The following is a 14746-nucleotide window of genomic DNA, read 5'->3' on the forward strand; positions in this document are numbered from 1 at the left end:
CAGAGAAATAATACAAAGAATATACAGCATTATGCTGCCTTGCAAGCAGCCAACTGTGTGGCACCACCTCAGCACCCCATATGGCTCCTCCCTGCAGCAGCCAGGGGTCAGTCACCCCAAGTACAGAGCCAGAAATAGCCCCCTAAGTCCTGCTGGGTCTGTGTGGCCCTCAAACTTAAAATAAATAACAAACTAAGAAGATGAAGGGAGTGATGGTGGCTACTCTGGCTTCAGGGAAATCCTAACTAAATAGGTGGCATTTAAGATGTGTCCCAAATGGTCTGGAGTAAGAGGAGTCCTTCCTCCCTTTCCCCCTGTGAGGAGCGCTTCCTAGCAGAGAAGCGTCTCTAGGGCTGTGGGCCTGCTGTGGCCATCTCAGCCAACTCCCAGGACCTTCTCCGACGGCGCGAACGCAAAGCGCCTGCGCGCACCTGGGCTCCGAAGGCCGCGCATGCGCATGCGAGGCCGGGAAGCGGTAGTGGGCGGGGCGGGGCGGGGCGCGGGCGCGGCTGATTTGTAACTTGCGTGCGGCTCCTGGGATCCGCGCCAAAGGGGAAGCGCAGAGGCCGGTGCGAAGGCACCGCCCGCGCCGTTGGCGGGGCCCCCCGAAAGCCCAGTCTGGGAAGGCACGATGCGTCCCTTCTGTTTCAGCGTGAAGGGACATGTGAAGATGCTGCGGCTGGTAAGGGGCGGCGATCACTCTTGAAAGCGGGAACTTCCTCTTGCAGTCGCCTTGTCAAAGCCTGGAGGCCGGGCATGCAGCTCTTTTTCTGTTTTGGGGGTCACACCGGGCGGCGCTCAGAAATCGCCCCCTTAACGGCTTGGAGGACCATATGGGATGCCAGGATTCGAACCACCATCTGTCCTGGGTTGGCTGGGTGCAAGGCCAACGCCCTACCACTGTGCTATCTCTCCAGCCCCATTCAGCTCTTAACCCGAGGGGAAGGAGGGAAAGAGGTTCCCTGCACACCCAAAAAGTAACATCTCTTTGAGAAACGCCTGCACCAGACTTTGTGTTGTGGGACCATTCAGAGGCCAATGAGATTAACACCAAAATTAAGACTAATAAAGTTGGGGTGGCTGCCTTGTGCTTTTCAAGGCAGGAAACAGCTAGATGGGACCCAGCTGGAAGCAGATTAGGCCTGTTTTGGGGTATCATACATAGCAGGAGAGGGGGACCCTTGTACTCCATAAAAAGGAACCCGTCTCTGCAGAAAAATGAATCATCATTTGGGGTGAAGTAAAAAATCGTCCTAGGAGACCAGAGAGGCTGGACGAGAAAAAAGGAGGAAAGGACAGTCATTTTCTTTTCTTATTTGGGTTTTAGGGCCATATGTGGTAGTGCTTAAGGCTTACTGCTGGGTTTGCACTCAGGGATCACTCCTAGCAGTGCTGGGAATGGAACCCAACATTCCCACCTCCATCAGCTTCTTGCAGGGCAAGCACTCTACCCACTGTACTATCTCACCAACCCAGTAATTTTTTTTATTTATACATGGGGGAAGCATCTACTTCTATTTGGAAAGTCCCCTAAATGCAATGAAAAGGCTGAGCATTGCCCAGACAGCAAAGGTACCTCACAGAGGAGCAATTTAGGGGTGTCTGTTGTATAGGCCAGTCCACTTTCAAGCTGGAGAACAAATCACACCCAAGGTTCTTTCCTCACTCTAACAATGAAATTGGAGAAATAACTAGCATAATACGATGTTGCATTAAATAATTAACGATGGGGCTGGATGGCGGTGGATTTCTCTCTGTGCCATCCCAGTCCACGTGGCTCTGCAACCTCCATGCAGTTGGCGAGTCCCAGGCCCAGGTGAAATCACTCACTCACAGTCAGGCGTCAGGAAGCAACAACTTTATTCAAGCCCTAGCCACCACGTGTGTGTGGCCTATTCATAACCTTTCAAGCACAGCAATATTTTGCTAGCCCTGCATCTTATTTCCTGTTAGCCATCTTCCCTTTGGGCTCCATGCTGGTCAAAGACCAGAACACAGAAACCCAGAAGCCAGAGCGCACAGCAGCGCAGAAAGGGCAAAGAGCCAAAAAAAGGGCCGAATTCCCTTGGTCCAAGCCTTATTTAACATTTCCAAGACCCCTCCCAGGAATGGGAGGGTCTCGCAGGTAAGGTTACACCTACTATCCGGTTCCCAAGACCCCTCCCAGAAATGGGTGGGTTTCAGGGTCTTAAAAAGGTACACCCACAATACATGACAAAAGACAGAACAGTATATTTGGTTGGAGTAAATGAAGGGCTGATATCTTTTGCAAGGTACTACTGACAGAAAGTGTTGGAACACTGAAAGGATTTGCTGAGAAAGGTTTCATTTGCGATATCTTTATTTTGGGGGAGGAGGGCCACATCCAGCAGTGCTGAGGGGTTAGTCCTGGCTTTTCACTCAGAAATCACTCTTGGCAAGCTCAGGGGATCATATGGGATGCAGGGGATCAAACCCAGGTCCATCCTGGGTCTGCTGCATGCAAGGCAAATGCCCTACCACTGTGCTATCTCTCAGGCCCCCCAATTGTGATATCTTAATTCTCACAATAATTTGATTTCCTAGGGTCTGCGTGACAATAGAGAAGGCAGTGCGTTAATTTTGCACACAGCCTATCCGGGTTCAATGTCTGTCATCACATGATCCTCAGAGCACTGTCAGGAGTACTTTCCTGATTGCAAAGCCAGAAGTAACCTTAAGCATCACTTGATGTGGCCCAAAACAAAATTAATTTGAGGGGCCAGCACAATAGTGCAGCGATAGGGCGTTTGCCTTGTACATGGCTGACTCAGGATGAACCTCGGTTCAGTTCACGGCATCCCATATGGTCCCCAAAGCCAGGAGTGTTTTCTGAGTGCAAAGCCAAGAGTAACCCCTGAGCATCACTGGGTGTGGCCCAAAAAAAACCAATAAATAAATAAATAGAGTGTTTAATGCATGCCCAGATCTGAGATCAAAGCAAGAAAACAATACAAACATTTCTGGCTCAGACTTTTGCAGGCAGAGAAAAGAGCTATAATTTGCGAGAAGAGGGGTACACAGCCTGGGACATCTAGCCAAGGATAAAATACAGAGCAGTCAAGTCAGGAAATTTCGTAAAGGACTGCAAGGTTTCAAGGCCAGTCACCAGAGTAAAATCATGGGACCTAAACACAGTTTGCTTTATTCGGGCAGCTATTTCCAGATTGCCACCTTTTTTTCATTCAGCAAATACTTGCTTAAAAATTAGCCACATGCCAGATAGTATTCCAGAGTTTTGAGAGAGAGTAACAGGAAAAAAAAAAAAAAAAAACAAGACACATGCACTGCTGGAGTTGACATGTTGGAGTAGGAAGATAGGGGATACAGTCAATACAACCTTTATGATGGAATCACCTCCACAGTGTAGAAGGCAGCAAGTGCTGCCATGAGAAAAGAATTGCCAGGTCAGGGAGGATAAGGAAGAAAGAGGGTTGAGGTTAGGTTTTCTTCAGATGCCAATGAAGCAATAGTCAAGTGAGATAGCTATGAGAATATTTAAAGGAGGAAATGTTTAAGACAGAGAACATAAAGTACAGTGCCCTCTGGCAGGAGTGTATCTGAAAGGTTTCCTATCAAAGAAACTAATGTGTTCATTACGGAGGACAGGTTGGGATATATAGAAAAGTTTGAGCAAATTAATTACTCAGTGAGCTGCTTCGCTTAAAAAAAAAAAATTCACCAGGAAGTGTGGAGCTGTAGAACAGTGGGGAAAGTGCTTGCCTTGCATGTGACTGACCCAGGTTCAAGCCCTGGCACTGCATAGGGCCCCTTGAGCCCACTGGGAAGACTCCTTGGGTGTAATGCCAGGAGTAATCCCTGAGCACTGCTGGGTGTGGTCTCCAAACCCGAAAGTAATAGATTTAAATAGGATTTTAAAATACTCAAAAGTGGCACCTGGCTCTCTAAAGTCTATTTTCTTCACTTGTGGGTCACAACCCCAGTAGGGGTGTCACAACAAAACAATGTGGATGTTGTAAAATGTCTTTAAAAGTTGTTTTAAAATAAATTCCTGGGATAGCACAGTGGTAGGGCATTTGTCTTAGATGCGGCCGAACCAAGATTGACATCTGTTCAATCCCCAGCGTCCCATATGATCCCTTGAGCCTGCCAGGGGTGATTTCTGAGCACAGAGCCAGGAGTAACCCTGAGTGCTGGGATATAGCCCAAAAACCAAAAAATAAATAAATAATAAAACTAATTGCTTTATTATCCATAAATCTTTGGTTTGTAAACCCATGTAAGAATTTCCCAGATGAGAAAGATAATGAGAGGACAAAGTTTACAAAGTCCTGCTGTGCACGAAGCATGCCCAGACATTCTGATCCTTAGATGCTTGTGTATAGAGGCAGAAACTCACTTATTTTGTTACTTTGCAGCTTAAACTTATATTTAGTAATTAATTAAATCTTTTAATCTTTCTTTGTAGGCACTGACTGTGATATCCATGACCTTCTTTATCCTGGCAAAAGCCCCTGAACCATACATTGTTGTTACTGGATTTGAAGCTGTGGCTGTTTTATTTTTCATAATTTTATATGTGTTCAGACTTGACAACTTAATGGACTGTTTGTTTTGGCCTTTGCTTGTAAGTATTTAGTTTTATCATTAAATTAACTGCTTTTTCCTGCCATAGGGATACTTTTAAACGAACTTTGGTTTCTTAAACTTTTAAGATCATCCATCTCCAATAGGCTTCTAAGGGGAGAAATCGATCCTTGGTAATATGCTTGAAACAAGGCAGCCATTGGCCATAAATTTTCCTCCTATCAGGATGTATCAGTAGATGTCGCTGATCTTTCTATTAGGAGAACTCATCTCAGTCTAGATCATGTAAAATTATTTTTTATTTAGTTTTGGGCTTGGGGCACACCTCATATTTCTTGGGGCTTACATTCCTGCTCTTAGCTCAGCAATCACTCCTGGCAGGGAACAGGATACCAAATTGGGTACCAGGGATCAAATCCTAGTTGGCAAGGCAAGCATACTACCTGCTGTACTACTGATCTGGCCCCTAAAATTTAATATCAAGGTTAATAGCTATAGAGATAATTCAGACATGCTGAGTACATGCTTTACCTGCAGGAACTCCAGGTTTGATCCCTGGTTCCACATAGTCCTCTGAGCCTTGCATACCCAGAGTGTGGCTCAGAAAACAATAAAAACAAAATCTGTTAATAAAATGATAGAGTATTCTTTTTTTTTTTTCTGGTTTTTGGGCCACACCCGGTAGCGCTCAGGGGTTACTCCTGGCTATTCGCTCAGAAGTTGCTCCTGGCTTGGGGGACCATATGGGACGCCGGGGGATCGAACTGCGGTCCGTCCAAGGCTAGCGCAGGCAAGGCAGGCACCTTGCCTCTGGTGCCACCGCCCAGCCCGATAGAGTATTCTTTATCTCCATTTTTCCCTCAACATTTTTAATGTATTTACTTATTTGTGTATTTAAATGCATGTAGATGTGTCCTCAGATTGGATAGAGATGGAGTCAATACGCAGTGTCTCTATCTTGCACAGCCCTGATCTCTAATGAAAAATCAGGAAACTGAATAAAGCACAATATCTCTTGCTCTTTGTTTGTTTCATTTGGCAGGGGCTGGCTACACTTGGCAATGCTGAGATACAAAGCACAATATTTTTGTCTTAAATATCTGTAATAAACAATACTAAATCATTTTAACTTTATCTGGAAAACTATTTATTAGCAGACAGACTTCATTTGTCATACTCACAGCATTAGGAATAACTGCTCAAATAGAACTGTTACAATGTCTGGAAACTCAAAATAGACAAGTTGAATGAAGGTATCTTATTAGCAGAGGTATACAAGGCCCTTCAGTGTGGACGCTAAGCTGATCATAGGGGAAAATGAAGCAACTTCACTTAAACTCTTTCTCCTTTAACCTCCGGCATCCTTTTTCCTCCCCACTCACCTTCTGCAGCCTTCCACTCACAGCCATTGGTGGACTGGTTGCTCTACTTTTCTTCCTCTTCTGTAATCTTCTTGTCTTCTTGTGTTCCAACATGCTGGTATCCAAGCCAAGACCTCTAGTAAGAGAAGAGGATTTTAGTGTGACTCTCAAACCATAAACATATCTTCTAGACTGCCATTGAAGGCCAATGAGGAGTATTTCAGGCTAATCTCCAAAGGGGGAAAAAACCTGGAAAGTGGGTCTCCTATAAATTCCTACTCCATTAAAGGGGTGTTTAAGGGGTTTATCAGTACAGGACCCTGTTTAGAGGCAGAAGGAGCTGAGCTAAATTACTTGGAAGGGTTTCTTCAAGGACATGATGTATGTGGTCTATATCCTCTATATTATATTTTAAAAGTTGTGTAGTTGCTCTTTATAGTCTGCTTTTTTCCAAGGTTAATAAAACAACACATTTTAGGATTGATTTTGTTCCATACGGTAATAATTCTCTGGATTTTCTTAAGTGTTCACTCAATAAACTTGAAATCTTCAGCTTAAAAAAATAAAAGTGAGGGGCCAGCGAGATAGCATGGAAGTAAGGCATTTGCCTTCCATGCAGAAGGATGGTGGTTCGAATCCCGGCATCCCATATGGTCCCTCATGCCTGCCAGGGGCGATTTCTGAGCATAGAGCCAGGAGTAACCCCTGATCGCTGCCGGGTGTGACCCAAAGACAAAAAAAAAAAAAAAAAAAAAGAAAGAAAAAAGAAAAAGAAAAGTGAGAAGAGACCTCTCTCTCTGTAGCATACAGGAAATCTATCTCTCCAGGGGTCACTCTTGACTAATATGCTTGTTTTGCAGAAATGAACTAATATGATCAATTTAGTTATTACACTGTGATGAAATCCAGATTCTTACTACTCTGGATCTAAGGAAATACTTTATCCAAAAAATGTTAAGGATGGTTTCTGGAAAGGATTCTTAAGTAGGACAGAATATACATCTTGCATGCAAGTAGCTTTTGATGGAGGCAGGAAGCAAGACAAATGAGCATTCCTGTGTAGTAAGTTCCTTACTCGAGATGGGGTGGAGGTGAGCAACTAGGGAAAAGAACCAAATATCTTCATCCTGAGGCCCAGAGGATGGAAAGCAATGACACTGAGCATTCTAGGTAAACGCAGTGTATGCAAGAGTCTCAAGGAAGAAAGTATGATCCCTATGAGCCTGCAGGTAGTTATGAGTGACTGGAGCATTGAATTGTGAAGAACAGGGGCAACAATGGAAGCCTGGCAGGCAGTAAGGAAGAAGTCAGTACATGCAAGGATATTTTGGTCAACAGAATGTTTATAATAAAATATATATTATTAATGTATATTATATATAACATAAATATATAAATATAATATAAATCAATATATATGCATAAACTAAAAACTCACTTTACATTTTATTCATAAGTTCCAAACTTTATTTTGGAAAGGTTTTTTTCCTTTTTTGGGTTTTTGGGGCTACACCAGGCAATACTCAGGGGTTATTCCTGGCTCTGCACCCAGAATCACTTCTGGCAGGTCCATCCTGGGTCACTGTGTGCAAGGCAAACGCCCTACTACTGTGTTATCACTCCAGCCCTATTTTTCATTTTTAGTTCTTTGCTGAGAAACATGCCAAGATTTTTGTGTATGCTCTGGGTTTTATCCCAAAGACCATTGGAAGTTTTGAATGGTTTTAAGTAGAAGAGCTGGTGTGATCAGCTTAACATTTTTGGGGTTTGGTTTGGGCCACGCCTGACAGTGATCAGGACTGTGTTCAAGAATCATTCTGAAACTACTTTGGACCATATTTGCAACGGATCAAATCAGGATCAGCCATATGCAAAGCTAGCAAGCACCTTAACCCCCTATACTATTTCTCTGGTCTTCAGTATACAACTTAGATCACTGGTGGTGTTGACAGTAATGGCTTGAACAAAATTAAAGGTAAGTCTCAAAGATCACTGTGAAAAGTTTGTTGTCATAATTCAGGCATGAAAATATTAGACTTAAGTTATAACAGTAGCTGGAGAGAAAGGGGGTGGTATGAGGCAGAACCAATAAATTTGAGTAACAAAGGAGGAACAAGGATGCCTTTCACTTAACTGTCCTGAAAGGCTAATGAGATAGGAACAACAGTCTTAAGCAGGGGTCAGGGAGGGGTGTATGTAATACAGTGCTGGGCTGGGTTTTCTCTACTAATGAGGTAGAAATTAAATGTTCAGAAAAGATCTGAATTTTATTATTGCATTTGGCTCTTTGTGACCCGGAAAATTGGCTCTAGGACTGGCCTAACTGACTGAAAGGGAGTGTAAAATAGGCCAAAAGTAAAACTTGAAATACCAACAGAAGACAGAATGATGAGGCCAGAGAGATAGCATGAAGGTAAGGCGTTTGCCTTTCATGTAGAAGGTTGGTGGTTTGAATCCCAGCATATGATCCCCTGAGCCTGCCAGGAGCGATTTCTGAGCATAGAGCCAGGAGAACCCCTGAGCTCTGCTGGGTGTGACCCAAAAACCAAAAAAAAAAAAAAAAAAAAAAAAAAAGATCCTGTTCACAAAAGCAAGGATGATCATGTTAAGAATGAAGAAGTGGGACTAGGAATGTGGCTGAGAGATGGAGCACTTGCTTTACATACATGAAGTCCTGATTTTGATTTCTTGTGCCACATGGTCCCCCAGATACACTCGGGAGTGAGCACTGCCATGATATGACCCCTCCCCTCAAAAAGTGTGTATTTAAGACACAGTGGGTAAGGTGCTTGTCTTTCACATGGCCTATCCAGGTTCAATCTCCAGCAACCTGTATAGGCCCTGAGCCTGACCTTAAGAAAATCCTGGGAACTGCTAGTGTGGCCCAAACCCCTTCACCCATTAAAAAGAAAATGGATGCATTTATCCTTACACAGAGGAGAAATTCAAGAGGAAAAAAGGTGACAAGTCATGTCCATAAAGAGAAAAATAAGTCATAGATACAGATGTTCACTATGAATAGAGGCCTCTTGTGACCTTGACTGGTTGTTTGCCTTGAGTGGGCCAGTCACGCTGTGGGCAGAGTTAAACTATGGGGAAAAGAGGATTGTAACTTCTATGACTGAGTTTGAGGGGACAGAAGAAAATGGGGTCCCTACAGAGCCGCAGGAAAGAATGAAGGAGTCATAGCAGGTTGGGACACAAAGGTGTCTGAAGCTTCCAGTTTAGGAAATCTTCTCTGATGGCCATGATCTGCACTGCTCAGGGACAGGGCTGACTCAGCTCCCCTGGGCTTTGTCACAGGTCTCAGCATTCTAGAGTTGTCATGAGACTAGACCATGAAACAGGCTTTCTCTGACGATCTCCTCCAGTCCTCTCATGATAGAAAACACAGTGAACTGACTCAGCTTCACATGGATATCTGAATACCCACTCAACCTATCTATGAAATGTCCAGATTTTATAATGAAATTTCTGTTCCACACCATGACAAATCTGTGTTTGCTTTTGAATACAAAGCTTGTTTTCAATGACCATTAAGAGTTAATGATGTGGGCCCGGAGAGATAGCACAGCGGCGTTTGCCTTGCAAGCAGCCGATCCAGGAACAAAGGTGGTTGGTTCGAATCCCCGTGTCCCACATGGTCCCCCATGCCTGCCAGGAGCTATTTCTGAGCAGACAGCCAGGAGTGACCCCTGAGCACTGCCAGGTGTGGCCCAAAGACCAAAAAAAAAAAAAAAGTTAATGATGCTCCAGAGTAGATATATTCAAACTGTCACCAAATCCCCCATAGAGCTCACTCCCTAGAACATTACTTTTTCTCAAAGCCTTTCATAGACAAAAATCATCTCATGAGGAAGAACTGGACAGGTGGAGGAGGTGGGATCTACTTACTGCCTGAAGTCGAGCAAAATTCCTACACAGAGGAGCATTAGACAAGTACAGCCAACCTCAATATAACTGCTTTAAAATAATATCTTTAAAAAGCTCTAATCCTGCTGTCTATCCCTCACTTCCTATTTACTTATTTAAAAATACTTTTCTAAGTTACTAGGTGTGATATGTCTATTAACATTTCCTATTTGCCTACAGTTAGCTACAAATAGATATAAACTATTCCAAAATAAAGATGATTTACCTTTCCCACTCTTTGTATACAACCATTCAAAATGTAAGTTATACCTTCTAAAGCCACAGTTCAGGTAGGGCATATAGCTAGCAGGGTTTAATCCCTGGCACTCCATATGGTCCCCTGCACCTGTCAGGAGTGATCCCTGAGCACCGCAAGATATGTCCCTCCCCGCAGTTTGGCTTTCTAAAAGATGAGCACCAGGGCCTGAGAGATAGTATGTTACAGATAGTACAGGTTAGGCCATTTGCTTTGTACTTGGCTTGCCTTGGTTTGGTTCTCCTCATTATATATGGCCCATTGAGCACTGCCAGAAGTGATTACTGAGTACCACAGAGTATGGTACAGAAACAAAAAAGATAAACACCAAATAAATACGTTTATTTGCAAAATCTTTAATGATTACTTGTGTATATGTGTGATCTTCATACAAAGTTGATGAGAACTGCCAGAAGTGATCCCAGAGCACATTATCTAGAGCAGCCTTGAGAACTACCACATTATGACCCCTCCCAATTCAAAAATAAGTAAATCTAATCCTTTTGTGTTTTCAGGATATTATTCACTCAGTGGTATCAGGAATATTTACGATAATCGCATCTGTGCTTGCATTGATACCAGAACATGAAACCCTTACAGTTCTGGGAGGGGTAAGTGAGAGTCTTTCTTGTTTCTTTAGTTTTCAGCTGGCTTCAGATTTCCTTGAAAAATAAACAAGAATAGAAACTACTCATTCTTAGAGTTCCTAAACCAATTTACAATATGACTGTACTTAGTGGTTCATTTTTGTCTGTGAACACATGCCTGTGAAAAAATAAGTTTCACAATAGAGCTGAAGTTAGTCAAATAGAAAGGCAATCCTTTGTATTTCTCATACAAGTGTAGGGCTAGACAAGATTTGAGGTACGCTACTAGAATCACTACTAGGACAACTTTGAGAAAGAATGTTATGAATGTTTCATAACTCTCCCACTAAAAGAATAGGGTAGAGTTGGGAGAGCTAGTACAGTAGGCAAGACACTTGTCCTGCTTGTGACTGCATCAACTGCAATCCTGGTTCAGATCTCTGGCACCACATCTGATCACTCCTGAACATACAGGCAGGAATAGCCCTTGGGTACTGCCATATGACTGAGAACCCTCCTCCCCAACTCAAAAGGGAGAAAAGACCTTGATACCCTCTTTGGGGATACAATAATTTTCAAATTTTTCTTATCACTTCACATCTTTATTTTTTAATTTTTTGTCTTCTCTTTTTCTTTTTAATTTTATTTCTATTTTTTTATCTTTGCTCTCATTTAGATTAGAAATAATGTATTTTAGTCAACTGTGTCAACTTTGTGATGCATGTTCTTAAATTTTAAAAAAGAGAATATATATATTTACTAGTTTAGTTGAGGTGAAACAGATGGTTACTTATTTTTGTGAGAGCATACCAGATGGTGCTCATGCAGGGTTTATTCCTGGCTCTGTGCTCAGGAATCATTCCTGATAGGGATCAGGGGAGCACCTGGGGCACCAGAGAGTGAACCTAGGTAAGCTGCGTGCAAGGCAAGCGCCTTTCCCTCAGGTCCCCTCAGTTATTTCTTGTTCATATTCTGCTTCAGATAGAATATAATGTATGTCTCATGCTAGGAAATGGTGATAGGAAGTCTTCTAACTAAAGCAATACTTTTGAACATTGCTTGAAGAGGAAAAAAATTAGGTTAATCAGACTATCTTGGAAGAATAGAATAATACTAAAAACTATTTTTATTTTATTATAAAAAGAATGTTAAGGTTCCATCTGAGATACCTTACTGGGAATTCCAAATCATTTTGTGGAGCTAAGGATAACTCAAAGGTCCGGAGCACATACTTTGTAAGCAGGAGGCCTAGATAGGCTCCCCAGCACCACAGATTGCTGGGAGCAACCCTGAGCAACACCAGATTTGGTCCAAAACCCACCTATCTCCCAAAATAAAATCATTTGACCTGGAGAAATGAATCAAAAAGTTCTTAAATAAATCTCTATTTACTTCCTGGTATTCTTATTATGAAAACATACTACTTACAGAAGATACCACTTTCAGTCATATAGGTCAGTCAGGACAGAATCCATAGTTTTCATGGCCCTTAATAAATCCTTGGTAATACGAAGGATAGAAACTCTTCTAGAAATAAGGTAGTGTAATAGCAATTTCTCCCATGTATCTTTTTTTTTTTTTTTTTGGTTTTCAGTTTTTTTCTTTTTTTTTTTTTGTTTTTGTTTTTGTTTTTGTTTTGTTGTTGTTTTCGGGTCACACCGGCAGCACTCAGGGATCACTCCTGGCTCTATGCTCAGAAATCGCACCTGGCAGCCTTGGGGGACCATATAGGATGCCAGGATTCGAACCACCATTCTGCATGAAAGGCAAATGCCTTACCTCCATGCTATCTCTCCGGCCCCATGGTTTTCATTTCTTTATATTAGGGGATTTCAAGCAGTGCTGGGGGGGGCTAGAGCGATGCTCAGCCACTCAGGCATGGCAGGGTGGTGCTGCTCCAGCCCTGTGTTTTGGGGTCACACCTAGTGATGCTGAGGTGAAACTCCGAGCCAGGGGGAGGCTGGCATCCCATAAAACACCTCCTGTCCCTCCCACCCCCAATTCTTACTTAGCTGCTGCTTCAACTGCTGAGTGGCCTGGGGACCCCTTAATGCCAGAAGGCTTTAGGTTTGATATTGTTTTGGGATTCTAATCAGCAATGCTCAGGGGCTTCTTTGAGATCAGTGCTCATGAGTGGCCTTTAGCCACTCTGCTCTGAGCATGAGGATGTACCAAGGCTGAGGAAGGGACTTGCTTGAGGGAAGTGACATAGCTCAGGGTGAGGGGCCTGGGGTAGGGGCTCAGGATTGTCCTGAGAGGTGACCTAGGACCTCTAATACCTAGTATGTTGGGTCTAGTACCCACAGCTGCCCCCAAGCAAGGCCCAGGAAGACACTGTCGCCTGAGCACTGCTCATCGGGTCTGGCCCCACCCCGCAGGCACCCCTCCTTACATAGAGGTGAAGACTGATCCCAGAGCAGGCAGTGTAGGCACCCTCCCTGCATCCCAGGTGGCTTGAAGCTGACCTTTCTCTTCATCAAAGGCCTCAAAGGGGTGCACTAGGGCCTCCTGCGCTGTGGGGAAGTGCTGAGAGTAACAGTCCCTTGGACTTTGTCACCTGGGGGGTTCACGTGCTGAGGGGGGGCTCTCTGAAGACCCCAAAATCCTGTGCCTCCCATGCATCTTTAAGGATCTTACCCCTATATTTTGAAAAAAGACATAGGATTTATTTCCCTAAGGCCTAGAGTTAGGTTCCTTGCAAAAAGTAAAGAAATAAATGGGGGCCTGAGAGATAGTACAGGAGGGAAGATGTTTGCTTCTCAATCCCAGGCACCACATATGATACACTGAGTACTGATAGGGAGCACAGATGAGGATGGTAGGGTGCAGCCCCCAAACCAAAATAAACAGATTAAAATGTAAAGTCCTGTGTGGATGAGGGAGTAGTGGCCCCAGCAGTGACTCTTGGCTCTGTTTGCAGGTGTTTGGGTGTATGGCCGCATTATTCTGTGCGGCAGATGCGGCCTTTATCTACCAGAAACTGCGACTGAACCCAACTGGTCCTTAACATGAAACGAATCATGACAATTGATGAGTTTTGTGCTCTTCTATCCCGTTTTGTTTGATGCTGTCTATGAAGTATCATTATTGTCACCCCTGCTTTCTGCTGCATTTCTCATTTTCATCTCAGTCAGGTTGTTGGAGGAAGAGATTTAGGAGCTCTGGACCCGGGTGGGGGGGCGGGGGGGCATTGCCAGCTCCCTCCCTGGGCTGGGCTTTCCCCTTCACAGTCTGGAAGGCCCAGATAAAGGCGCCAGAGTCACCTGGAGGAATCCCTGTGCCGCCCTCTCTGGCAGGCAGGTTGGAGGTTGGAGGGCTATGGAGACACGGGATCCCCAAGCAGGGCAGCGAGTGGGGTGGCAACAGGGGTACTGCGGGGCTTGGTCTGTCCTGCTCTGAGAGTGGGGTGCGCATGAGAGGCGGGACCAGCAGCCGTTGGGCGGGGGGCACTGGCTCAAGCGCTGGGTCCCAGGGCTGCAGGCTGTTGCTGCAAGCTGTGCTCCAACTCCAACTCTGGGAGCCCACCATGAATGCTCCCAAGGGGGCTGTCACTGCCACGCAGGATGCATCCCGGCATTTCCCCGGCTAATCCAACACCCAAGAATGCACTCAAGCCGGCACCTAAACCCCAATCAATCTCCCAGCCCAACCACATGTTGAGCCAAAGATGAAGGATTTAAGGAACCAAGGAGCGGCCCCAAGTGGAGGAGAATCCATTACCAAGTAACTGCAAATGTTTCTTCTCACCACCCACTAGAGTGCTGAGGATCTTAAGGATGGTGAGCAGAGAGCCGGGATCCTGGGGAACTTGGCTTCTGAAAAGCTGCTGATTTCCCCCAACTTCTCTAGCCTCTCCTTTCCTTCCCCACTGCCCATGGCCTTGCAACTACTAAAGCTCACCCTGTTAGTATCCGCCACTCTCTATGGCTCAGGTTTCCCCTTAGTAAGGAAATTTGGGAAGCAATGAAGATTCAGAGCAGAAACATGGAGATGAGCAAATAACAAGAATAGATAAAAATAGATCAAACCTAAGTTTTATTACATGATAGAAATTGTATATTTTA

General features: G+C 44.3%; 1 protein-coding gene across 1 annotated transcript; it reads left to right on the plus strand.

Annotated features, from left to right (window-relative positions):
• Positions 1 to 631: 631 nt before the first annotated feature.
• LOC126028431 (chemokine-like factor) lies at positions 632 to 13689 on the plus strand. Its single transcript, XM_049787415.1, has 4 exons — positions 632 to 682; positions 4448 to 4606; positions 10611 to 10706; positions 13603 to 13689. Exons 1-4 carry the CDS (start codon positions 632 to 634, stop codon positions 13687 to 13689), a joined length of 393 nt encoding a protein of 130 aa, XP_049643372.1.
• The last annotated feature ends 1057 nt before the right edge of the window (positions 13690 to 14746 follow it).

The sequence above is a fragment of the Suncus etruscus genome, chromosome 14 (assembly GCF_024139225.1).
Source record: "Suncus etruscus isolate mSunEtr1 chromosome 14, mSunEtr1.pri.cur, whole genome shotgun sequence".
Lineage (NCBI taxonomy): Eukaryota > Metazoa > Chordata > Mammalia > Eulipotyphla > Soricidae > Suncus > Suncus etruscus.

Excerpts from the sequence above, each read along its gene's own strand:
- LOC126028431 (XM_049787415.1), top strand. The coding sequence starts at position 632 with ATGCGTCCCTTCTGTTTCAGCGTGAAGGGACATGTGAAGATGCTGCGG. Across the intron at positions 683-4,447 it reads ATGTGAAGATGCTGCGGCTG|GCACTGACTGTGATATCCAT; the intron begins GTAAGGGGCGGC and ends CTTTCTTTGTAG. Across the intron at positions 10,707-13,602 it reads CCCTTACAGTTCTGGGAGGG|GTGTTTGGGTGTATGGCCGC; the intron begins GTAAGTGAGAGT and ends CTCTGTTTGCAG.